Genomic DNA, 27,500 nt, shown 5'->3' with positions numbered 1-27,500 from the left:
CTATGATGGCCACCGTATCGGTGGAAAGGTTTTTTCGTCCGGAACTTGATGCGTTGATGACGTAACGTACGAATCAGAGCTCTTTAAGAAATGATGATTTGCAGATTGTGGTCTCACATAAAATCAATTTTATCGTTATCTTACCCTTTCACGATCAGGGGATGTCTGAATTTCATGGTTGCCTCGTGGTCCTGCATGGGGGTTGAGCAGCAATTGGATAAAAATATCTTGAGATCTGTTTCGCGAGTATCCAGTGATGCTTGTACATACACCCTCTGGCGGAGTTGCACAGTTATGGGAAAGTCTGCTTGCGTGTATTTGGGTTGCAAAGCCTTGGCGACCGGGCCTCCTCCGTAAGTCTTATCTTTGAAGATATCTAAACTTAGCGCGTAGTTTCCACGTCCCTTAACGTAGACATGGATCTTGTGAGCAACGGGTTTTAAGCCAACCACATGAACGATTTCTAAATCATTGAAGTAACAACTGAACGGAACCTTGATCTCGTTTTTACCCACTCGAGTGACAACGTCAGTGTCGTCGTCGGGTGATTCCAACACCCTATTGGTGTAAACAATAAAGTTCTTGTACACGTGGGACCTCGTGCCACACCCTGTCACGTTCGTGGATAGGATATAATGTGTAGCGTTACTACGAGCTTTACAGGTTGGATCCAAGAGGCTTAGGTGTTCGTGGGTGAGGTTGTGGATAAGGTTTTTGGGTAAAACAATTTTCATGTGATTTGGCTCACAGGAAAGGTGGGCACCATGCGCTGAAAAAGAAAACATAACAAAAAGAAAAAGTAAACTTGTCACTTGTCTACATGATGATGGTGATGATGTTAAGGATCATAATGATGAAGCTGTGATGAAGAGTGACGAGCACATTTCCTCTCATGTTGCGTTTCATTCGCAGCTTCAATTTCTGAAATTGTCTCACCTTTACACGTTCTCTGGTCACTTGTATCCAAGTAAAGTGGAGATGGGCACTCGCAGCGGTAGCTTCCAGGAAGATTTTTACAGATGTGACTGCAAAATCCATTGGTGATGTTACATTCATTCACATCTGTGGTGAAACCGAGAGATGAAGATGTGTCAGGAAAAAGTTAGTGAGAGGCTGGGATAAGATGACGACAGGAACCCATGACCCGGAGCCTACAACTCTACTGTGTTCGTGTAACGGCGTTTTCACAGACCGATTTATTTTTAGATTGAATTTCCCGCGAATGAGACTCCCACAGGAGCCCGATGACCAATTACAAGAAATTAAGCTGACGTCATAGGGTCACCAAACCGGAAATGTCTTTGTTTTTTGACCTAATTCGCGGGAAGGGCTAGTCTAAAAATAAACCTACTTGTGAAAACGCCGTTTCACAGACGCTGTATGGAAGTTGCACGCTCCAGATAGGCTCCTGATGACCACCACGGGCGGGTTGATAGTTGTATCTTTAGAAAGGCATTCTTTACCTTCTTGCACTGCAAAGGGTTCAAATATTCTCACACTCTTTATTCTCTTCACTTGTTATTTTAATTGCAATTTTCCTACTTATAACCCTTTCACCCCTAGACCGGCCATACTTAGTATTTTACTGTGTCGAACGCCAGAGTATTTTATTCTGTTTAACGCCAGACGATTTTACTCGTCAATGGGGAGTCAATGGGTTAAGGAGTCCGCCATTACTTACTTTAAAATCTTGAGAGAGCTGGATCGAGGAGAAGATGACGTCAAAGACTCACTTGTCAAAGAATACAATGCGTGTGTACGCGGCTGAATTCATATGCAGCACGGGAGTTTCAAGTTTTTAGACTTTTGTTTAGCAAATACAAGAAGCTGCATTTACGCACTGAAAGTTTAAGCTAGTGAATAAATGGCGTCACTTTTCCCAGATACAACCCGCTGAGGTCCAATACGTCAGTTTTGATCGTGAATAATGGCGGACTCTGAAATCCAAAGCTTACAATTGAAGTAAACAGCCTTTGGATAACAATCAAAGCTCACAATTTTGCCTGTCTAGGGTTAAGCAAACACTTTTAAAATCTGAAGGAAAAAAGAGTGATTTTTATCATAGTAGCACTTTAAGTCCGTTAAGTGAATCTTCAAGCTGTATCACCATTCGTATTGTAACATCTCGGCATACCATAGTCATTGCTTGTAAAACGCTGGTGAAGAAGGCAGTGTCTTTCGAAATATTAGCTTTTTATATTATTATACATTCCATCAGCGTTCAATCAGCCATGCTGTTTTTGGTTCTTATATTATTGATATGGCTGATTATATACTTCACCATGATCCGGTGCCTCAGTTTTGTTACACTCATGATCCATGCTTATAGAGCAAACCGCTCTATTCCAAAGGATGCTTATTAGTTTCATTTAGTATACGTACCAACACACGAAAATGTTAGAGCCTCGTCTGTCCAAGAGCCATCCATATCGCAACGTTTTTCGGGTGGACCATTGCCCTTGTAGCCGCGGGAACAATCGAAGGAACAGACGGTACCCGGGACACTTGGCCCACTGGTGCAGGAGTGATCTGTGTGAGCCTTTGGTCCTACACGAAGGGCGGGACAGTTTACTGCTCCTGGTGCTTGCACTGAAAATAAAAAAGAAAAAAAGAACCAAAATATAATTTGAGCGATGGAAATATCTTGAAAATTTCCACAACTAGCGGGGGAAACGTAGAGCTCAGTGCATGACAGACTTTCCCTGAGTAGTTTAATCAATCATTTGGATCCTGGCAGTATAGCAAGAAGATGTCATTTGGACCTACTTATAGATGACCTAGCCCCCTAAAGTCTCCTACAGCTAAGCAGCAGAGAATCTAAACTTGAAATCGCAAGGTCATGGATTTACATCTGATAGTGCACTCTGAAGTTTTCCGAGCGTACTTGTATCGTTATTGATAAATAGAAGGCTCAATCAAATGTCTTAAAATAAATCACAACAAAGAAACTAAAAAGGTTAAAAATGTTTAGTCTTGCCTCACAAGTGGAAAAAGAACTTTTGAGCCATGTATATAATTAAATGGTAGAGGTGAAGTGGGAATGAACTAAAAAGGAGAAGATGATTCCACGCATAGCTGAGTTACTTAGAAAACACTTCCCAGAGAAATGACTGAATAATTATTTGACAACCAGCATCATTGATCGTTTAAGGTATTTTGCCCAGTTAACCAGGACAAATGTGTATGGTGCAGTTGCATTTGCAGTTGCAGTCGGCTGGGTTTCCTCTTTCTCTAATGTTCTCTAATATTTCTGACTATAATTGTCATTGTAACAAAAAATGACACCTCAGTCAAAAATATGGAAATATGCTCTTCTTCTTTAGATCTACCCCTGACGGTTTTCTTAGGAACAGTGATTTTGCCAGGGGCCCAGATATGTACCTTTGTAAAACTGAAGACTATCGGTAATTTTAACAGATTTTGCAGAAAAAAAGAAAGTAGATCATCTATAAAGGATTGCATGATTGGGTGGATAATGACATGAATTTTTCACAAAACAGCTAAATAGGCTTTACATGGCTTTCAAAAGCGAATGCGAAGGAAGTGTCTGTTCCAATTATTTTATCGTGTGAATTAGGAGCAGATTCTAGCTCCCTCAAAAGTTTTCCTACCCTTGATTTGTTACTTTAACTTGGAACAATCTCAGGATTCTAAGCAGTTGACATTTAACCACAAGTGAATCAGAGAAGTTTTCAACTCACGTTTTTCAGCCACCAATTCACCTGAAAGGCAGAGAAGGAGAAATACAAAAAAACGAGACATTTGCCGGTTCTTCTTGAGAGCTGGAAACATAGAGATCTTTCCCAGACCCAGTGAAATTCAACTTAAGTCAACAAACTGGATTTTAAAAGCAATTGTTTTGGCGAAATTAAGCTTACACGTCTTGATTAGCATAATATCAAACTCCCACGGCATACCAACAGTTGATATAACAAAAAATGCCGGTGATGGAGGAGGGATTTTTTCTGGCGTCAAAAGACCATGCTGTGTACACAAGTTGGGTGGAATGCTAGCTTAACGAAAACAAATCAAAGGCCACTTGGCTTTTCATCAATAGAAATTCCACCGTCACCGAGGTAGTAAATTAAGCGCGACTTGCTCTTTCCACAAAGAATTTACGAATATCTTGGGCAAAGCCGATAGAGCCAGAAAAAAAAAAAGTGGCAACGTAACTAACAAATCCACTCAATCAGATTTAGTCCGCGCGACTTTGCAACATTCATCTTTTTGTACACCCTGGTAAAATAAACAAACTGAACTTCTGCTTTGAAGAAATTGCACAAGCAATTTAAAAACAAGAACCACTGATTGAGGCATTTGCCCGTGTGTTTATAGAGGGGTATAATAGTTGGGACATTGTACAGCACTCTCGAAGAATAAGTTGCTCTCGATCACACCTCAACTTATTACGCTTCTGCTATGCTCTCCAAAATTTGTTTGTAGAACATAACGACTCGGTGTTCGACTCAATACGACGCTGATAAATTAGTTAATTAGCGAACTTTAATGCAAGATGAAGCTATCTTTGTTCACTTTAGAAGGCCTGATGAAAAATAAATTTAATGGAAAAAAAACACGGCAGTATGAAATACTGTAAATAATGGCTTTAAGTAGATGGTAAACAACACCGTTTCTGGGGGTCTATTCAGATATGACGTCAAAATGCATCCGGATTGGACTAAGAAGGCCAGTTAAATGTGAATTCAACGAATCGTGATTGGCAAACTCGCTTCAAGTATCTAGGCCCAGATAGAGAGTCTCACAAGTGATCGAAAGGTAGATTCATTAAGATGATAGCTTCACACAAGTATGTGTATAAGTTACAATGTGATAGAGACAAAAATTCAGATGAGAGGGAACCGGGGAAGGGTTACAAATTTCTCTAATTTTTGCCGGTGGTGTTCGTCAAGTTCCGACTTTGTCTTGTTTCAAGAAGTACAATGCAAAAATATTCCAACTAACTTAGGCGTAACTTTACAATTTGGAGCTCTTTTATCCGGTGCTGAACGGATGTGTATTGAACTTAGATTCTCAGTTCTGAGTGAAGAATCTCCTTTAAAGAAACGGACAATAAATGTCATTTAATTCCACTGTCTGTTTACTTGTGTTTTTTTAATACTCCCGTCACGAGGAAGACTTGATATCATGCAGACACGATAAAACCATGATAATGTTAAAATAGAAATGGCTCGGTTTCTTTGCATTGAATAGACTATGCAGATCACCAAAATGACGTACATCGGAGAGTGTAAAGTGCAGTTTGCAGATTAGGGATGCAGGTCATTGTTTTACCATAGCTGAAACAACCCAAACCTTTACACAAATGTTAACCTTAGGCTTAAATACTATTTTTTTTAGGCCTTATGTTGGCATTAGTAAAGGTTTGGGTTGTTTCAGCTACGGTGAAACAATGACCTCCAACCCTTACCCGCAACCTGCACTCTGCAGTTTCAGTTACACCCTCCAGACGTACACGTCGATGAGACAGGTGTGGCCGAAAAGAAAATGCGAAAACACTTTGTATTAGATGTTCCCTCCCTCTCATTGCTGCTTGTTTCGTGCTTTGTTTGTTTCTTGCTTCTATGCTGTAAGAGAAAGACTGTATAGTTTCAATTCGAGCCTTTCAGCTTTTAAAATAAACATGAAACGAAGCAAGTGCATAGCGCTATTTGCTTTTATTGATGGTCAGTCCAGAAAAAAATCCAGAAATAGTGGGAAAAGACTTATGAAAGAGCAACGCCACAAATCGGTTCCAAAAAATTACAGAAAATTGATGACGTGTGAAATTTCTTCAAAATCCCCTTAAAATAATCATTGATTGAGTGTGTCTAGAGCAAGTTTCAATCGAGCGTCGTAAGACCAAAGCCAAAATAATTACTTTAGCCAATCAAAAAAGGACGGAGACAATCCAGTAAACCAATCAAAACTCGAAGTAATTACACATAGCCGACACAAAGCGCGGGAAAATGTGCACGCGCGAGCCGCGATTGGTTTTGGTTTCACTTCTGATTGGTTGAAAAAGTGGTGCGAGAACTTTTAACCAATCACTGAGTGAAGTAATGCAACACCAAAGCAATTCGCTAATTACTTTCGACACTCAATTGAAAATCGCTTCAACATGCAATATTCGTCGATTTGTCCAGAAATGCGCATAATTAGATGCACGCGGATTTCAATAAGCGTCACAAGGTGTCCCCTTGATCTTTTCTATAACATGAACATCACTTGTGTCTCGAATACAGACAAGCAACGTCACAAAGCGTCTCTCAAATGCTGCTCCTCAGGTAACGATAAACTTTTTCATTTACCCTGACTTAGAAACAACCCTAACCCTTACACTAACATTATGGTTAGGAATATGTAGCAAAGGCTTAGTCTTAGGCAAATAGGCAGCGTTTAGGCGGTTTCACATCGACATGGTTTCACGACTTGGAAACCGCGTCAAAATAGACGCGGTTTAATTGGAAGTGTTTACACGGAACCGTTTTCGCCAGAAAACCAAAGTCTTGATGGTATAAACAAGCGCTCTACTACGTGCTAAATTCACCATTTTGAATTGAACAATGCGAATTTCGCGCTAAAATAGTAACCGTATTCAAATCGATGCGGTTTCGCTGTTTACACGGCAGGTGAAACCGAATCGTTTCAAAAACGCCCCTCTTATGGCACAGTTCACAAATTGACCGGGTTTCGCCAACGGTTTCGATCGGTGTCGTGTAAACAGAAGGCTTAAACGCATCGAAACCGATGCGGTTACAAAAGAAACCGCGTTCGCATAAACGCTGCCTTAAACGGACACTTCTTGTTGGATGTCAAAATTGGGCCTCCATCTAATTATGTGCATTTCTGGACATAAGTGGATATTTCTTGCCGGAGTAATGTATTTTTGGTTTGCATCCACGTGATGATATGAGACTGCCATGTTTTTGTGAAAAACAATAGAAAATGGCCCCACAACTTTTACATAACAAAAGAGTCCAATTCCCAAAAGACATTTTACTGCATCGTTCCGTACATCAACATGGTCGCTGTGACATCATGTGCAAACCATCAATGGTTTCTTATGACTGGTTGACGATCTTGTATCTTCGGCTGCGTTTCATCACACGTGTGACGTGTATCACACCCACGAAAGCCAACACACTTGCCACTGCAATGACCACCATCAGCCCATTTGTTACCCGTGGATCCCATCCTGAAGGCAAAAACACAAATTATAAACTAGCGGATAAACGACCCTAGATTCTGAACAATACTGCCTACTATTTCTGTATTAACGTCTTCACTGTCCTTCGAGAGACTAAACCAAACTCGCACAAAAAGGGAGGAAATAAACATTTATCTACTGGAAATAACTATTTTCTAGGAAGTTACGGTTTGTGTGGTAAATTGATAGGTGTAAACTGCAGCTTGGTTACAACTTGTTTAAAAATAACCGGCCAGATTCATACTCTGTAACTTTGAACTGAGCTGAACAGGTCGGGTTGTATTAACGCCTCACCTTGCCTCTCCTTTTCGCCATCGTCCTCTGCCAGCGTTGACTGATCCTGCTGAGGGCCTTTTAAAGAGATATCTGGGCTATCATCGACAGTAGCCTCGCTTAAGGAGAAGGGGCCCTTAGAGATCATATACTCGGGGTCCTTATTCCCGATCACTTCGCGCTTGTCGCGATGCTGCGATTGTTCCTTTTGCTTCTCCACGACAGCATACGGTGGGTTAACGTGAAGTCCTGGAATGCAACCTTTGGAGCAACGCGAATCGGGATCATCTGCTTTACAAACTACCACACTGCAATGAAGATACACAAAGGGGAATTCTCCAATAAACTTAAAGGATTCCACGCTAAAGCGTTGGCTTTGATGAGAAGAAGAATTCACCATCTTGACCGTGTCGTCCACTGGACACCTGGTATAAAATTAATAAGCAAACAATTATTATTAATATCACTCTCCTCCCATTCCTAATCCCAAATGGGAATTTCCATTCCCATTCCTCCAATCCCAAAAGCTATATTTCCGTTGGAGTATCACATAGGAATCAACTAACTCGTCGGCTTGGAGACCTCTATCCACAAGGAGTTTCTTCGGGAATAAAGTAAAGTAACCATATTTAACGTCGATAACTCGTAACAGTAATTCAATTGCCAAACCTGAGGTCGACGGTGCTCTCATTTTATTCCCCCCTCTCCATCGATGCATCAGTGCTCCGTTTTACGGGTATTTAAAGCTACTAAGCTACACGGAAAGGAAAGAAGTCGAAACAAGGATGCGAGATCCGGGAATCGAACTCAGGACCTCTTGCACCAAGGTCGCACACTAACCGACTGTGCCGTCCTTGCTCCTCTACTGTGCCATCCTTGCCATCCTTGAATTTTTCATTCTACCCAACAACGACATGATGATATATTTTTTTCAGTCATGGTCATGCCTTCTCTTTTCCCGACACTTTTTCACCTCTACCCCATAGCACTTTTTCTGACAATGACTTTGAAGAAGATAGTGGAGGGATACCGATAAGAAAACGTAAGACACTTGTTAAAAGTAAACTCTTCTCATATTAAGGCAGGATATTTCCCAAGTGCTACACCATCCTACTCACCCTTCATGAATCATTTCGTGTCTGAATCTGTGTTCCTTGTTATGGTCAGCGGTAGGTGTAGAGCAGCAATTTCCCGCCAGGACTTGCAAGCTCTGATCCAAGGTTGCTATGGATACTTCAAAGTACAGGCGCTCGCGGTACGCTACTTCCACTGGGAAATCATCCCACGAGTATTTACTCTCGTAGTTTTCATCGTGATAAAAATCCATCCGGACAGAAAATCGACCATAACTATGAGAAAAAATAATAACTATATGAAATCAAAGCAAGAACTCTACAAAATTAATTTACACAAATTTATTTGCCTTAATTCTCAGTCTATTTCAAATTTTGTCAGTCGATCGCAATTTTAAAGAAGAGAACATATTTTACCCATCTTCGTTTAGGTACAGTTGCTTTACTTCCGGTTTGATTCCCACAGCGGAAGTGATGCCGTTATTTAGGTAGTAACAGCAAAACGGGATATCAAACTCGTCCTCTCCTACTCGAGTAAATATGCTGCCAGGGGATGCCTTTTTCTCCACAATTCTGTTGCTGTACGCAATGAAGTTTGGCGTGCTACGTCGTTTAGTGCCACATTTGTCCAATGCTGTATCAAAAATGTAGTGAGTAGGTGTCTCTATGACGGGACATGCGGGATCCAGCAGGCTCAGGAAGTCACCTTGGAGGTCACGCAGAGCCGTTTTGGGTACAGTCACTTCTATAGCGTGAGTGCTGCAGTTCAGGAGAAGACCAACAGCTATAACGATAAAGGCGTTACATGGTCAGTTGAAACAGTCTAAAGCGCATGCGAATTTTTGTTCTTACCGAAGGAGGATCATTGCTATCTGGTTCACAGGGGAGGAACGGGTTCCTTTTTGCACAGGCTCTGGACCTTCAAGACCGCGGTGTTGTTTGCGCGTGCTTCCTTTGTTCGTTTGCCTTTTGACCAATTGATTGTTTTTTCTCTTCTTTAAATCAAAGTGTAACAACGTCAAGAAAAACCCAGGCATACATGCAAATTTACGCACCTCTACAATTGTGGTTATCGTCGGAGAGTTCAAGTGGCTTTGGGCATGCGCAGTGGTGTCCTCCATCGTCATTAACACACTCATGGCTGCACCCGCCATTTTGGTATTTGCATTCATTGATATCTGAAGAAACAATTGCATATAATGACAATTTTATTAAGAATCCACCAACTGATGACATGAAACCCATACACATAATGATCCGTTGTATCCTGTTCCTTGCTAGCAAAAAAGACGACATTGCATTTTGTAACTATGAGGATGCATTTCATTCCCCTTCCTTGCAAAGTTTTGGTGTTCTCATTTCCATCATTCTACCTTGGCAGCTGATTAGTCCACTGGATGGTGACCATACTCCTTGAGCATCACAATTCTGGAAAGGTGGTCCGGTTAGTTTGTACTTAGGTGGACAGGACAAGGTACAAACTGTCCCAGGGGGACTGGGTACTTGAGTACATGTGGCTTCACTGACGCTAACATTTGGACCAACAGAAAACGGATTACAGGAACTACCTGCAACGAAAAACGTAACGTAGAAACTGAATCACATTAAAGTGGAATTCTCTTGAACACTGACAAAGAATAAAAAGTAAGCTAGTGAAACAAATTGGAGAAAAACAAAAATAGAAACTTTAATCAAGTCTCACCTCCTTATATAACAGTACAATGAGGTACTTTTGTTCAGTAGTAAGTGATAATTTAATATAGTAGAAAATATCACAAGTACGTAACAGTAATGGAAACTGCACAGCATCTCAGCAAACATTAAACTTTCCTAGTCTTGTTCTGTAAATTTTGCGGGTAAACACAAATCGATTTGATCTTTTATGGGATCAAATGTTATATATTTTATGATTTAAGGGGTACTTTTTCTCGATCAAAGTGTGCAACCTTAGTGTGCACCAGATCTCAAAGCTAAAATTTCAGTTCCTGTAAACTAAACTTTGGCCTGTTCCCACGAATTTTCTGTATTTCAGGGGTAAACATTGCTAGCGAAGGTGTGCTAGAATACTACAGGTGTTTAGCCATTTAAAGTGTGTTATGTCGTAGTTTTTCCAAGTAAGAAAATGTTTGCCTCTCACCGATTTGCGCGATTTGCAAAATCGCAGGGTGTTTTTTAACAACACCCAGGGTGTGTTCTTATCGCAAACTCTATGTTTTTCCTGACACACAAACAAACAAACGTTGATTTGTTCGTTAGAGCGACTTTCGTAAGACCTTGAAAAATAAACGTAAAACAGAACGTAAACAAAAATGCAAAACATCTTATTGGCTTATCGAATAAATACAAACGAGCGTGTATTTTCATTGGCTTAGCGAGCGCGGGTGAAAACAACGTCATCTCTCCATGGAACTTTCTGGAAAGCGATCGGCATTTCGCTTTGACGTCATTTGAAATGCAGTAATGTGATTGGGCAATCGAAATGTTTACTACCCATATTAGGAGTTTCCTTGGCGGGAATAAAGAGAAGCTTTGTTTTAATCCTGTCAAAATTGGTCCATGAAACAAACTGCGAACACTTTTTCAAGGTCATACGAAAGTCGCTCTAGCACTACACCGTTTTTAGAGAACACACCTAATTCATGAGTGTGCTATTGAAACTGTTGATCGGGAGTACAATGTTATGTTTTTTTTTAACATTATGCTCGCATAAGTTCATTTCTCTTTCCCAGGGCTTCTCGGTATCTTCATGAAAAAGGAGGTTTCCTTGAAACCGCATTCAATCCTTTCGATCCTATCCAGTTTTTTTTTTTTGTTCATTTAGTTTAATCCGTCTATGATTATTTAACCTCGTTGTGCAAGTTTGGCAGCTTTGTAACGCACAGCAAACAACTCCAATTTCATGATAATTTATGTCATTCTTTACTGTCAATTTTCTCTGTAACGGATAATGGATGAGCGTCATTCAACCTTTTAAATGCACTTACATTTAAATCCTAGATCAAGTCATTCCATGAAAAAAGCTCTCGTCGTACTTGCACATTCCAAAAGTTAGTATAGTTTACCACACAATGCCATTGAGGAAAAATCTTCACCCCTACAAGGTATCGTTTTCGTTTTACCAAAAAAGGGCGTTTCTTGTAAAATTAATTAAAGATTGTATTTAAAGCCTGAGCCATTACAGATTTAAGTTAAGAAAAGAGAGTGAGAGAGAAAGAAAAAATGTCAAACGTTTTTTACCAAATGAGTTGATCGAAAGCACAACAAGCTAGGTAAGTCGATCGGCAAATACTGAAAATGGAGTGCAAGATAATTCCTGGAACTAATTCTGTCCGTATCATTTTGCCTCAGATGCTCGCCAACTTGATGATAATTTTCTTCTTTTTCTTTTTTAATTGTTTGATGGATTGTCTATTCCTAATGTTTCGCACCCTTCGGTGGGTATAATCTATAATCTTATCTATTGCCATAGTATAACTCGCTTACCTGGTTGGCCTATATCAGGCACGGCATCTCTCTTAATGCGATCCTCTGCTGTGCTGAAGATGATAAGTGAGAAAAGAACCATTAAGCCCCGCATTTTACAAAATAAGGGAAAAACCTAATCTTTTTTAGCCTTTTCGAAGCACTCCTCGGCAGGCCTTTCCTTGCAAACTCGGCGGAAGGGGTGACGGTATTTTTGATGGGGCTTTAACTTTAGCTTTATTTTTCGTGATAAAGACTCCCACACACTTCATTGTAAAACAAAGAGGGATTTAGAAATAATTGACACATTCCTCGGTACGTTTGCATAGCAATGAAAGCAGGAATTCTGCAAATAGTGTTGTTCTCAAATGTCAACATGTTCGGAGCAATGAAAAATTCCATTGCTGCTAACCTTGCAAAAGCTTCATTGAGAGAGTACCATCACATCTTTAAAGCAGCGAAGTATTCCATTTTTCTCTCGCAAGTACGAGGACAATCATGATTCAGTGCATGCAGTTATCACTGTTATAAGATGGCAAGCTCACAGATACTATTTTTTTCCTGATAAATTTCATTATCTAGATTTTGTGGGCGTTGCTTAGAGACAGTGCCCAATGGAAGCCTAAACACTCGGCCCGGCCGAATGCCGGTACTAAAAAAGCAGGAGTACTAAGTTAACAAAAATACAAGGGGATAAAAACTTGGCACTTGAGTTGTCAGTTTTTACATGTTAAACTTCCCGCCCGCTTATTCATTGACCTCTCCTCTTTTAATACCAATATTCTGTTCACACTATTGTAGTTATCGTTTGGATGTAGGCATAAAAGAGAAAGTCAGTGGTCGCCTTCACAGGTTCGGTCGACGAGGCCCCTGAAAAGAGAAGAATTCTACATGGCCCAGATTCTTCAGGCTTCCTAGAACCGATCATTGCTCAAAGAGTCCTCGGTATCAAGCCTCCAGCGGTTAAGATGTAGCTTTGGTTGGGAAAAACCTAGACCCAGGTTACACATACGACGCGTGTAGCTACCGCAACCCAAACGCAAGCATCCACACAGGAAATAAAAGAATTTTTTCTCTTGCTTTGCATACACTTGCATTTTTGCTTCGTTTGTGTGTTAATCTGGCGTTGGTAGAGCAAATCCATGCCACCTCTGTTGAAGATAAAACCACTGAAGATGGTGACAGCCGTGCCCGCAATTTTTTTGCAATTGGTTTGCATGATTTGCGTGGCAAGTGTGAACCAGGTGTTGAAGTTTCCACGGCTGACAGTATTATGATTTTATTAACTTGAAATTCACATACGACAGCGCAGTTAAAAGAACTACAAGGATAGAGTTTTGAAAAAGTAGCGAGCTTCGTAAAAAGAGTTCTCTGCTATTTTCAGATTTAACTGCCTCCGTTTATGTATCAAAATTTGTGACTAAATTTCGAACAAACTTTACTATTTGGAATCTACATCATACATTCATGTTAAGGCTACATTCGATGAAGATAAAATAATTGTTGACTATTTCATTTCTTTTTTAAATTAGTCACTGAATATTTTAAATATTATTAAGGTGGCTCAAAACACTTTCAACGCTTTCAAGCAACGTTCTTGGTACCATATGAAACTCCAATTATTGCTGAACAAGATGCGGTCATTATTGTGACGTAATAAGTTACCGTGAAAACAGGAAAACCAAGCAAAAGCACCTTATATTTTGGCTTTAGTTGCTCATATCTCAAAAAGTAACTCGGTAAACCCCATTTTTTATTACTGGAAAGTGATTACATTCTGATCACTTTCCAGCAAATGAGGTCACCGAGTTACTTTTTGAGATATGAGCAACTAAAGCCAAAACATAGGGTGTTTTTGCTGGGCTTTTCCGTTGCCAAAGTAATATATTACGTCACAATAACGATCGCATCTTGTTTGGAAACAATCGTTGTTTCATATATACCTCTTACTAACCGAGCTTGAGGTCCGTACAGGGCCATAAATGAACGGGAAAAGACAAGGTTCCGTAACGTACAGTAGGGACCGAGAAAACGAGGCTAGTAAGATATTTATTATATCACTGAGGTCAATCCGGCGCGCGGTCAAGGAAGCTATTCAAAGTCAAGCGGAAGGTTTGCCGTGTCAAAATCCGTGTCAAAATCCGAAAAACTAAATCTTCTTGGCTGTTTTAAATAGTTGCTTGCAAGATTCAAACAGTTTTACAAGTTTAATGTAACAGAAACGACATGAAAAACTTGCTAGATAATGTTTTATTTAGAGGGCTGGACAACGGGCTGTACTGTACAATACGGCCCGCTAATTTAACCAATCACAGCGCACGTACTATTTGAGAGGTATTATAATAATGTACCATAACATTGCTGTTACGTGATACAGTGTTGTCGCGTCAATCATTTTAAAGAGAGTGTCTCTTTAAAGTGTTGAAACTAGTTTGAGCCACCTTACGTTTTTTGGGGTAATTTCTCCCATTCTTCTCAAGGACTCTGTTTCTTTGTTCCCCGTGCGATAGGCCTTCGTTGATCTTTTGATCGAAATCTCTAAACTCAGCCTGCATTTAGAAGATCAGATAAAATTCTCCAGTCCAGGCTTTCATGATATCCTCATTATGGTTTGCACGCGTTTCATTCGGAAAGAAGAGACAAACAAGAAAGGACGGACTTTTGTTTCTCCGATGCTAGCTTTGAATTTCTTGAATGAGCTTGGTATAGTTATCCACATCTTCATTTTTCTTTTTCTGGCACAACAGGTAAGACATGGCAATGACACATAACACAATCAAGGCAGCCAACATGATAGTAACTGGTACATTTGGACCTAAAAGACGAGCAAAAAAGATTCTTAAATAAGAGGACTATTGTAATAGAATTATGGCTAAACTGTTTAATTAGATATGCGCTAAATACCACGTGATCACCTACCGAACAATGCGAATTATTGGCCATTGAAAGGGTGAACGTCGGAGAAATAATTTGATTGTAAAACTGAAAGTGTCTCTGCAGTGAAAAGCTTTTAATTAATGTCTGGAAAATTACCTGTGCCTTTTAAGGGCCGTCTCGTTTTCTCTCTACCAGATTTTTGTTCTTTCTCCAAACTGATAGGGCCCTGGGCAAGAGGGTATACGTCATTGGCAGTCTCGGCAGACGATGTGACGTCACGTCTTTGTCGTTCTTCACAATTTCGCACGCACTTGGATTGTCCATCGGAAGCATTGCAAACTCTCACGTGACAATGCAGGAAAACGTAGGCGAATTCACCGATGAACTTGAAAGTTTCAATACTGAATTTATCGGATTTGTGGTCGGATGAAATATATTCAACTGTGTCGTCCACCTTGCAGCTGTAGAGAACAAAATGGTGGTAAAAACAAATCTTTCATTAGATCCGCGAAGAGAGTGGTTCAAGCTTAGTGCCTTACGCAAATTTGATGTAATGTAAAAATACGGAAAAAGTAAAATGATATAGCTGTTGTTTCATTTTAGTAAGAGAGTACCTACAACTTATGTATCCCAGTCGTAGAGGACGAACTATCTAGCAACATTTGATTTACCCTTATTTAGAAGAGAAGAGGAAAAGAGAGTTCTAGATTTATCCACCTTTTCAAATTTAGAGAGGCTTTAAGTGGGTATCATCCGAGTATTCACGCCACCCCTACGTAATGTACCATTTGTAGTCATCGTAAAGTCACGTTTTGGAGTCGTTTTTACCTTGGCCTGCATAGATACTCCCAGTCGGGAAGACAGGGAGGACCCTGTAGCTTTCCAGACGCGGTCTGTGATTGGAGAACGAACCAATAGGTGATACAACAAAAACAATTCACCAAGCCCCGGTAACAAAAGGAACGTTAACAGAACTAAATTTGTGCTACAGAGACCAGAGCGTCTAGATTCGCATTATCATTTACAAGTCCACCTTACCCGTCTTGAATTATCCGATACTTGGGTTCACTGTTTTTGTTTGGGGAGGGTGTTGCATAACACTCTTTGGCCTGGATGCTAAGTCTGTCGTCAATACTATCAACGGATGCTTTGAAGAAGATTCTTTCCCGCAACGACTTTACAATTGGAAAGTCTTTTCGACGATACGGATCTGCAAAACTGTTGCGAGAAAACACTTGTGAATTACAATCGTGCATTTGAGATATTTGTTGATCCAATGCTTGGCAGGAGGCTTTAATATTTTGTATCTCTTTTTGTCAACGTAGGGTGTTAGGGTAATCACAAAACCTTGATACAATACAATACATACTTAATTGACCGCTCCCCATAGGGGCTTTTCAGGGCCAATGAAACACAACGAAACAACGGAACAGGACAATAACAACTGTTAAGAATCCCAAAAACCAAACCAAACCAGTGGATATTTACAAGTGCGGCTGGGAAGTGGAATCAGGGACTACCAGGATCAAATTCAATGAGTGGTCAGGGCGGGTCTTGAACCCGGGATCTCCGGATCTCAAGGCAAGCCCTGACCACTGGGCCACACTGCCTCAGGCATAAAGTTATAATCAGTATAGAGCCTCCGTATTGTCTCTATCACAAGCTGAAGAGAGTACTTCCAAAAAAATATAGGAAAGAAAAGGAACTTCATTTAAGTGTCTAGTCGTTCTAGCGCTGGAGCGCTAATTGGAGACACTGTAAACTGAAATTAACAATTTACGCAAATCAAGTCAAATGTTGGTTTTGAGGAGAGGGGAAACCGGAGAACCCGGAGAAAACTTCTCGGTGCAGAGTAGAGAACCAACAAATTCAACCCACATATGACGCCAAGGCCCGGAATCGAACCCGGGCCATATTGGTGGTATCTCACCACGGCGCCATCCTTGTCAAGTCTCAAACGCAGAAATCAGTAGAAGCCTAATTGGACGAAGAGCTCAGAGTGAGGCTGCGTAAAGTATGTCAAACATGTGTTAGAAAAGTCATATTCAGATTCCGTGCTTAATTTTTGCTAAGAGAAAAGCCTTAATTCTTTCTTGAGTCGAGACAAGAATATCTACTCAACTTAAGTTTCAAACAACCAGAAGAGACTGTCATCGCAAATACCATTGGCTACAAACCTTTCGTCCGGGAACATATCCAAGCTTAGAGAAAACTTTCCAAATCCTTTCTGAGAGAATATGACTTTCTTGCTGATAGGCTTGAGGCCCACGCCAGTGACGACACCGTTGTTGTCATAGTAACATTGAATGGTATCTCAAAATCAGGAACATGTGACACGAGTTCTCTTTCACTCGGTGGAACTGGTAAAGCTTCATTGCTGTATTATCACGGAAGACACTGCATGCCTGCTATTGGTTCCACAACCAGTCAGTGGTACATCAAGGATAAAATGCGTTTCATTTTCAGATGCCTTGCAATTCAAATCCAGAGCCCTTATGTGCTCTCGGTCTGCTCCTCGGAGTAAGGGTTTGGGAATAACAAGGATCATGTTGTTTTGGCAAGCAAAAAACTTTGCATTTGTCTTCTGTAATAAAAATAGTAAATACATATTCAAAAATATTTTGACTAAAATGAATAGGATTGTCAAATAAAAGTTCAATCAATACGTATACTGAGAAGGGCATGGGGCCGAGTGGCGGCTAGGGCATTGGAGCGAATCACCAGATGCATGGAGCTGTTGTGAGAAATGCCCTCCGAAAGTGCTTCTCGGCTGTGTCTGTAAAGTGTCTCAAAATTAGGGCGCGTTCCATTGACCCTATTCCGGAATAAGAATAATGGAGTGATGATTTAAAACGGTATGTGTAGCGTTTTGAAGCAGCAAGGACAATTTTAGATATGTTTGAAATAGCCTTCTAGCGGGTGTTTGACAATTTTAACGTGAATCTCCGTAAAAACGAAGGATTTCCAACTTCTATTCCATGTATTCCTATTCCGGAATACGGTCAATCGAACGGCACCCTAAGATTCTTAAAAAAAGGTTGTGGGCTTTATTGCTTTCATATCGTTTTTATTGGCTATGAAGGGGAGCGGTGAATTAAGTTTATTAACATTCAAATCTCAATTAGTATGAATTATTATGACTCAGTGTCTCAATTTCGATGTCTCAATTTCGATTTTAGTACTGTGAACCTATAGTGTAAAAAATGAAAAAAGTTGAGATATGGCATTTCTCCCGTTCACTTGCAGCCAGACCAACAGAACTCTCTTCTCTGTTACAATTTAAAAAGCAATTAGTACCACAGGACCAAAATGCTTTGCCAAATACTTTCTTTTTCAGATTTATCTAGTGTTCAAGCTTAAAAAGGTTGGTAAAATTGAAATGAAAAGTAGAAGCCCCGCCAACTACTCTAAGTCTTGGTAGTAATAAACTTACGCCACAATTCAAATAGCCTGTTACTTATAATATTTCGACAGCATAGTGGTACTCTCAAAGCCTAACCAGCACCTCACAAATTCACACTGAGCCATATCAACTGACCAGTGGCAGTGCAGGACATCAAGTTTCAGTCTTCTTATTATAGTAAATCACCAACAAAGAATATTGCATTTTCAAAACTCTCTTTATACACTGCACAATCATTTTATTCGACCATGAAACCGTCAGATATGGTCAGAAATTCCCCTAATTAGATGCAAGCGGATTTCCACAATCGTCTCGGAGTGTCCCTTTGCTCTCATCCCCAGCTTCAAGATCACTCGTGTCGTAGAATACAGACCCCTGACGGGATGCAGGGATGACGCAGTGGGGAGGGCAACTTGCCTCCCACCAATGTGGCCCGGGTTCGATTCCCAGACTCGGCGTCATATGTGGGTTGAGTTTGTTGGTTCTCTACTCTGCCCCGAGAGGTTGTCTCCGGGTACTCCGGCTTTCCCTCTCCTCAAAAACCAACATTTGACTAAAGGACGGTGCCTACTAATTCAAAGGTATTTTTGCCCCGTTTATGACTATGCATGGAAATGTAGATCTTAACAAGTGTTATTGAAATCCAAAAAGAACATTGGGGGTAACCACGAATTTTTCAAAGAGAATTGATGAAGAATATGCGTAAAAGCTTTCAAATACAAAGCAATGTATGGTGTTCTTTCTCAAATTGAAGCTTAATTATCTCTCAAGAATGCAGGGTTACTTCCAATTTTCTTTTAGGATACTAAGAGTACTGACTAAGATCTACTGTTCTCCGGATAGTTTTAAACAGCGCAAAAATTTCACTGTATTGGTAAGGCAATACCGATAGGAAACCCAAGTATCTCGCGATGCGCAGAACGTATGCACAATAACAATAGAAGGCACCGTCAGTGTCCCCAATTATTGCTCTACACACTAGAACGACTAGACACTTAAATAAAAGTTCCTTTCCTTTCCTTTTCTTTCTAATTAACACCAAATCTTCTCCTCAAGTAAGGATTAACAGCTCTACTCATTTACCAACCCTAGCCTAGAGCTAACGCTAACCTTTACCTTATTGTCTGAAATAGGTTTCAAAGGGACACTGTGGATGTCAATTTGGGCGTGCATCTAATTAGGGTCATTTCTGGGCGTAAGTGGACATCTTCAGATCCCCAATACTCTTGGCGAGCAGACTGTAAATTCCTTGAACGTGCCTGAAAGCTCCGGAACAGCAGACAGCCTACTGTCTCTGACTTTCATTCGAAAAGACGGGCAAATCCTACAATTATTTCTTTTATGCATCCACGATCCAGCGCACACGCCCTTATTGTTGTTCAACAAACGTCGACATGAAGACGCTATAGGAGTTGCGGTATTAACGTTCTGTCATTAAAATTTGCAACTTACGTAACTCCTCTTGACCAAACTCAACATCTTCATCTGTACTAAAGGGGAAAAGCAGCGCGAGATGAGTCGATCAGTATCTTATTAATTAAGAAGAACCACGCAACATAACGTTCTGCATACTATAAGCCGTATGACTGCATAGCTTTTTCTTCTTTAGAAGGCTAATTGAAAAGCAACAAGTCTGCGTTTTAAGTGAGATATTATTTTTAATTATTCATCTCAAACACCAAAAGCGGCTTGCATTATTTCCAGTGAGAAGATGAGCGGTACTTTACTCTGGGTAGGGTAAACAAAACCGCTCTTATTACACCGGGATTCTTCCCCTACTCGTCACAAACAGTGTGTGCGTTCTTTAATTAAGGTACCAAAGTGGCGATAACATGCAGAGGGCTTTAAGACGGGGCCCAAGGTTAACTTTATAGTCCATATCCGAGAAGACTTGAAGAGCATCACTTTCTCCTCGGTAAAGACCTGCTCCGACTCCCACTCGAAAGACCGATGCTTAACGCACTGAGCCACCGGTGGTCGGTGGTTTGAAGCCATGATGGTACATATGCACGGTATCGAGGACAATTTTCCCCTCGGCCAATCAGATTAAGGGCTATTCGCGCCCCTTGAGATTACTATTTCTGAAGCATTGGTTTTCGGGGTGAAGACTTTGGCACTGATCTTTTAATTTAGGTATAACCACTACTTTTTGTGGCGTTTTAAGGTTAGGTTTTTAGGTTTTCATGTAAGATCCGGGACTTAGTCCAAAAAGGGAGCGAATTGTCTGGCATTTAACATGCACCATAGTTACGAAAATTCCGGAGATGATGTGGAAAGAAGATCATGGAATGATCAGATCAAAGCTAAACGTGTGCTTCTATCATCGCTTTCTTCTCCTCAAATCCATTCAATGTTTTTCTTTCTTCTTATTTCATTTCAGACACTCAAAATTTTCTGTCGAGGACGAAGTTGTAAAGATGAAGTGAACTGGACTGCAAAATTAGTTATGTCTGGACTTGAAATTAGTGATGTGGAATGTCATCTGAGCCAGTTCGTTTCTTAAAGAAAATAGCGTTTCATCGTGTCCAAGATAACGTAACCAACACAATGTCCTAAGAAATTAAAGATTAAGCTGAAAATGTTGATGATTAAACTTACCTTCAGCAAGAAGATGATGGGCGGTTCTGTCAGTGAGTTGAGTTTCTCTCGTCGAACCTTTCCTGGCGTCTTGCGGAGGTTTGAATAGTTACGATTCCAGTGGAGTATTACCGCCGACAAGAGGAAAATTTGAAAACTATAAGGGCAAGGCTGCTCGTTGTGCCCCAGGAGGCCATCCATTTTAAGACGCGCGAAAAATTTCATTTTAAAACCTGAAGATCGCTTTCCAGTTTGGATGTTGCGATCATTTTGTCCGCATTGGGGCAACAAATAATATGCATATCTCGAGGGAGTAAAGATAAGGCTTAGGGTGCCTTGAATAATTGGAACGACACGGAAAATTTAAGGGGAACCAGAGCCACGACAGGGCGTAAGTTTAATACGTTTGCAAATATTAGAGTTTCTCAGTGATTTTTTTTCGTGAAATAGACTTGCCCGCATGAGGCACAAGGAAGGAGGAAAACCATGTTGTAAATAGGGAGCATAAGGAGGAAAATTGACGGAAGGGGGGAGTAACGGAGTACGAAGAAAAACTGTACTGATTTTGTAAGTCATGCCGGGTCTTCGAGGTGAGGCCTTTTTTTTTTTCAACACTTTGGCAAACTCAATAAACCTGCTATTTTTTCGGCGGGTAGAGGAAACGAGCGCGGGAAATACTTCGGGCGGCTACAGGATTACGCCAGTTTAAGTGACTAGAAGAAAATTACTTTAAAACGCTTATTTTTACCAGGGTGTGTGGCCTTTTTGACCCTAAAAATTAAATGCAAAGCTTCTGAAAGTGAAAAGAAAAGAATCGCATTTGAAAAACAAAAAGATGACTTAACCGTCGACAAGAACTTTGACTTTCGCGTATTCGTATATTTGGTTAACTATCAGCTAATAGGTAATCTTAAACTATCGTTGAAAAAAAGGAAAGTTGGCGAACTTTGTCTTAAGTAATCCCTCTGATCTGAATTACCTTTGCAGCAAAAAATGCCGAATAATTTCGTCGGCCATTCAAATGCAAAGTAAGAATTATTTACCCAAGGCATGCATTGGGTATTATGAGCTGAGGAGAGCTTTTACCTTTTGGGCTGTAAAGGATGAAGGCAGGCTAAAGGAATCAAAACAAGAGAACGTAATCGTCAATATCTATAGCTGGATTAACTATGGCGGCGTTGTTTCGAATGAACTGGGTCAATAATCGCTCGCTATTTTCCAACTTAACCCTTTCGTTTAAAGCTACTTGATCTCTTATTATGTAAACATAAATCTATGCTTTCAGCTTGTGAACAAGAAACACTTCGCCAATAGGGAGCATTTTTGTTTTTATATGGCTCGCTCTAAATAACAGGGGGCCGGTAGTATCGAAAGGGTGAATAACGCAGATAACGCTATCACACCGCCGGAATAAATGCACGATTCAACAGAGCCTATATAAACACGAGCAAAACCAATTGAGTTATCCACTGGATAGTGAGTTATTTCGAGTGGATAGTGCTATCCACCTATCGAACAACTGGGGCCATGTTTGACAGTATGGTGTAAAAAATCTTGAAGGGAACTGAAATAAGAGAAATACTTTGCGCGGTGACGTGTCGTTATTTAATCCAGAAAGGAAAAAAGCTTCGTTAGTCTAAGCACTCATTCGTCTAGCGCGAATAAAGATTCACTAAATGAGCCGAATCGAATGACGTGGTATGCGGATTGCGGAAAAGAGAAACTAAGCATAAACGGTTGATTGAAAAATTTTATTTTAACAGATCTTTCGGGCATTTCAAACTTCTGAAAAAGCTTCATTCTACAAGCTTGATGATTAAGAGTTCCAAATATTTTCTTTATTTTTTTGCTAAAAGTGGACTTTCTCAAGAATTCCATCAAACTAATTCAAGGTTTTAAATTCATTCTCGCTTGCTCACTGTACGGAGCTCTCTCTATTATGAAGACAAGCCACAGGCTCTGCCAATGAGCTAGAGAATGAGTGTCGTTCTTGATCCTCGACAGGACACGGAGAAGAAAGACAGGGAAATGTTCAGTGTCCGGCAGTCTAGCTTATAAAAACGCTTGAGCATATCTTTGCCCCTCTGTTAAGGTGTCCCTTTTGTGCTTTAGTCTATTCGGCTGGAAGTCGGAGTTCCAGCAATCTACTCGGACAAGTGGGATTAACGAAAATATGTAGCATAACCTGAAAAGATAGTTGAAGAAGAACATTGTTAGTAGCTAAAATCGGGGGCAGCATAAAAACAAGGTTTCTTAGACAAAATTGTGAGAAGTAGGATTTGAACGCTTTAACTCACGCCTGTCAACGGTATAACTTCAGAATTGAAAATTTCATGAAATGACGGAATAAAAAATGAACAAAGAATAAGCCTTAACATGCTTTTTTATAGTGATTATGTAAATGAAAACTGACGGAGTCGAGTGCTGTGCCTTAAAGAAAGGTAAAAGTAAAGTAACTTGATTTAACGTCAGGTAGTTTCTTCAGTCTAACGAGGCTGGTATGCATGGAACGGCTCTGACGGTGCGCCCTTTATCCCCCCGGCCCCTCCCTCTGTGCCGTGCTTCCGTTTTGCCTATTAGAAATGACCCGTCGTCTTTCTGGCTCAGTATTGGAAAACATCTATCCAACTTTTATGTTTCATCAAAATATCTTCAAATAAATTTTTGGCGCCTTATTTGGTAGGCAGCTAGCTAAATCAACAAGTAGCTAACCTACTGTCCCCATGCATCACTTAGAAACGGAGGACAAGTTTTTGTTGGGGGGAGATCATCTCCCGAGATCCAGTCTTTTACTTTCTTCGTCCTGCCATTCCCTCCTCAACATCCTATCGCAACATGGCGACTCGATATTTTAGGTACTGCAGGGCAAATTTCCCCAAATAAGACGCCTGCACTGGAAGCTATAGAATAAGGGAATCGGATTTGCTATCACACGCTACCTTTCTTTTTGGACCACCACGTTGTTTTCAGCGCTCAAATTCTTTGGGCTCCTCAAAGTAAGTTGTATCTTGCCCGTTTCGGCATTGGTGTTTTCACCAGTTGAAACCACTCCATATTTGGAATAATGACAGGCCTGAAATGTATTTCACTTGTGGTGATACGAGATGATAATTGCTTGCGGTGGAACCACGTGACGACGCACGTTGCTGTAAACGCACGCTGGGCGTCAATGTGTTTGCTTAGAATAAGTACCGCGGGGGCAACCAATCAACGATGTCGTAAAAGTAAAGTGTTGCTATTGTTGTCAATCTGCTTAACAGCCTGGAGTCCAAAAGACTCTCAGATTCCCTAGGCGGTGACACCAGATGAGAAGAGGCCTTGGAAAGTGCGATTGACATTTCATTTGGATGACAGCTTAAGCACACTGCACCACAATCTGGGGTAGCAGATAGGACATTAATTTGTATGCAAAACAGGGTTAATGGCGTTGACCGAATCACATACAAAACGTTAACAATGTTCATTCCTGCAAAGATCGAAACGTTTAATTCTCCTAGACATAGAAACCATAGATTTATTTGTGGGTTGTCATTGCGAATTGCGGTGTCATATACAAGATTACACCTCTCTAAGCTGATAATTATCTTAAGTCCCGACTCGTCTGACTGGGGACATTTTCATTAAACAATTGGTGAGGAGAAGTTATATGGCTGATCACTCCTGGGGGTCAAAGGATTAAATGAGGGTCATTCACAAAGCAAAGCAGAAACAGACAGCGCGGTCTAGAGCGGTTCAGTGATCAAAGTGCACAATTAGTTTTAGTTTTGGGGCTGGTGGTCTGGGGGGGTTTAGTCTTGGGTTGCGGAGAAACTGGAGCGAAATGTTCGAACACATACACAAGATGGCCCGGCACCAAGCAGAACCAAAGCCCATTGCAAAATTTACTTTAGACCACTAAATTTAAAAAACAGGCCGGATTTTAACGAGAAGTGTCTCCAAAAATGCAGGAAACTTCAATCATAAGCATAACGAATATAAATTTACTTTCGTCTCGGTTGTGAAATATAAAAATCTGTTTAAGAAGTTACTATGTAAAAGTTAAAAAGCCTGTGTTGCACACCCACTTTGTGATCGCCTTGCGGTCCTTACGACCACTGCGGATATGAGAACAACTAGCAATATGCCATTTGACATGGCGACCCTTAGCTCGTGTGATTGATTTAAATATTTTCGTGAAACAGAAAATGCTGTTGAAAAATTATGAGGGATGAGGACAAGAAATGTACGAGCTCGGTCACATACAAACCGCATTCTTTATTCGTTTGTAGGAATAAAAACAGTGCTCAGTGGTGATTGTATTCCACACAGGGAGCATCATAAGGTATAAACTCCAACGTTGTCAGTTGTAAATTCCGAGAGTAGCTAAGGTAAAAGTAGTCTAATTATCTACTTTACGTAAGAATCAAGAACAATCAAAGGTTATATGTACTCATTACAGATGTCAAGTCGTAACGTTTGAACTAACATGTAAGGCATACCTTTCGAGTTTGTTTGATCACGCATTCTCCATGCTTGATACATTGTATATTGGTTTGAATATAGCTCCATAAGCTAGAAGAGGTTCTCTGCGCGAATTATTTACGATTTAAGACTAACACAGGAAAGAGCTACAACATATACGGGCGATCGTAGCATTCTGACCTGATTCATTTTGAGGCTATTTTTTTTTTCACCACCACCACACAGTCTCCTGGCGCCTGTCGTCATTTTGTCAAAGGAGCATAATATTATGCACAGCAGAAGGATCAGATGCCTTCAGTGGTTACCATTGTCACGCATCAATTAGAATGGAAATTTTCAAATTCGTATCACAGACACAACGGGACAAAATTGCACTTGAATTTCAAGCACCCGTTTTACGTCTGCCCATCACTTCAACATGCGATCTAACCATTTGCGCTTTCTCAGTCTTCGTTCACGTGTTTGCATCCCATTCTACACTGTGATGGTGCTCTCTGGAGTGGATCGTCGTGTGGCAATTCTTAACTAGATTTTTTATTATTATCGGGCCATTGTTCGAAGTCCTCATCTATTTGAAAAATTTTCTCCAAAAAAAAGAAATTTGCTATAGGTGGTTTGAAAGGCCGAATCTTCTAACGACATCAGATAACAATGATAAAATGTGAAAATTTTGAGTGGATCGAACAAAGAGGAGCTAATGATCAGATCTATATGACGTAATCTGAACACACGCCATTCACTGCTCACTACGTACCTCAAAAATGCTTTCATACTCCCCTCCCCCCCTCCACCACTTTTTATGTTATCAGTTTCCAAAGTCATTGTTTTTCACTTATTGCCGTGTTCACGATGAATAGTCGAGTGTTTGCCAACAAAACTCGGCAATTTTAAAACGCTTCTTTTCAAGTTGCCATTGTCAATCAACATTTCAAGTAGGGGCCATGGCGACAAGAGATGTGTTAAAATTTTTTATGTTCATGAGACCTTGACAGCACCTGAGAGCTGCTATCAAAGGGAGGCGGCATAACCAGACAAACAGATATGGATATACAACCGCAACTGAGTAAAACTGTCCCAGCAGTCTTGATGGCAAATTTAAGAGACTCCGTTTCCTGGATAATCTGGTTTCAGTAACATTCAATATCATTCAGAGATGATTTCTGCTAAATGAGGAAGGAAAACGTTGCTTCAGAGCTCAAGCCGCACTACGAAACAATAAATAAACCAACTGGCATTTTCAAACTTTATTATAATCACAACGTTTCCGACTGCAGGGCAAATATGTGCCTAAATCCGAGTTGGCTACGCTCAACTCCTGAACAGGTATAAACGCTAAGTATGAGCGCTAAATGAAATGTCTGTTTCGAAGAATGTGTCAGTCATTTATTGGTACAGGGAGCCCTTGATATGCAGATATAAAAAGTAAAACCGTCTTTTTGTGATTAAGAAAAACTAGTTTGGCAAGCTCACAAAGATGAATAACCCTTTGAAAGAAGAGCCTAGATTCAGGCAGGTGTTAAACTGAAAAATTTTCGCCAATTTAACGGGCTTAGTTTTTCTACAACAACAAACAAAAAAAATAAACGTTAAAACTTGTTAACTGTATTTGGGTCGAAAAGTTAGATGATAAAAATCCGTTTGTTGTTAAACCTTCATCATAGGCCCTCTTTCAGTAGACTCAGAACTGAGGTATTGATATATTTTTAGTCAGGGCTTGGATCAAGCAATTTAAACATTTTGTCCACTTCATGGAAATAACTTACACAAAAAGAATCATTAAGAATTCCATTAAGAAATAAATCAATGAGAAAGGGGGAAAAAAAAAAAACAAAAAACACGCAACGGAATGAATAAAAATACACTGGGCAATTTAAAAAAATATTAGGATCTTTCAGTTTTCGGTATCGGATGAAGATGATTTGAGTAAGAAGAGACCGCGGAAGAAGTCCCTGGATCAAAGTGGTTGATACCGTGGTACATTTGCCCCTGGGGGCGGTTATTCTGGTACGTCATAGTATAGAACATCCCCACAGACACATAGTCCTTCCAACAACAACAGCTCATTATGGGGCAATCGATAAGAGCGAATCTGGATACCATCGAAATTTAAAATCGAAGATTGGTTTGTCATTTTTTCTTTATCATTGAGCCTCTGCCTGATATTTCC

The 27,500-nt window shown here is 40.4% G+C and overlaps 1 protein-coding gene and 1 pseudogene across 1 annotated transcript in view; both read right to left on the bottom strand.

Moving 5' to 3' along the window:
* LOC138014992 (uncharacterized) overlaps nt 1-12,266 on the bottom strand; it is a 16,009-nt gene extending 3,743 nt beyond the window's left edge. Inside the window, exons 1-11 of the mRNA XM_068861886.1 lie at nt 12,037-12,266; nt 9,927-10,121; nt 9,609-9,731; nt 8,971-9,337; nt 8,599-8,829; nt 7,502-7,905; nt 7,064-7,195; nt 3,702-3,722; nt 2,383-2,589; nt 937-1,062; nt 145-769 (exon numbers count right to left, since the gene is read on the bottom strand). Of these exons, the coding sequence (XP_068717987.1) occupies nt 145-769; nt 937-1,062; nt 2,383-2,589; nt 3,702-3,722; nt 7,064-7,195; nt 7,502-7,905; nt 8,599-8,829; nt 8,971-9,337; nt 9,609-9,731; nt 9,927-10,121; nt 12,037-12,130 (2,525 nt within the window). The 5' untranslated portion in view covers nt 12,131-12,266. The remainder of the gene's footprint in view (nt 1-144; nt 770-936; nt 1,063-2,382; nt 2,590-3,701; nt 3,723-7,063; nt 7,196-7,501; nt 7,906-8,598; nt 8,830-8,970; nt 9,338-9,608; nt 9,732-9,926; nt 10,122-12,036) is intronic.
* Nucleotides 12,267-13,278: 1,012 nt separating this feature from the next.
* Nucleotides 13,279-19,468, bottom strand: LOC138044002 (ZP domain-containing protein-like; annotated as a pseudogene).
* Between the last annotated feature and the right edge of the window lie 8,032 nt (nt 19,469-27,500).

Source organism: Montipora capricornis, chromosome 1 (assembly GCF_036669925.1).
Source record: "Montipora capricornis isolate CH-2021 chromosome 1, ASM3666992v2, whole genome shotgun sequence".
NCBI lineage: Eukaryota > Metazoa > Cnidaria > Anthozoa > Scleractinia > Acroporidae > Montipora > Montipora capricornis.
This window is presented reverse-complemented; position numbering and strand designations above follow the sequence as displayed.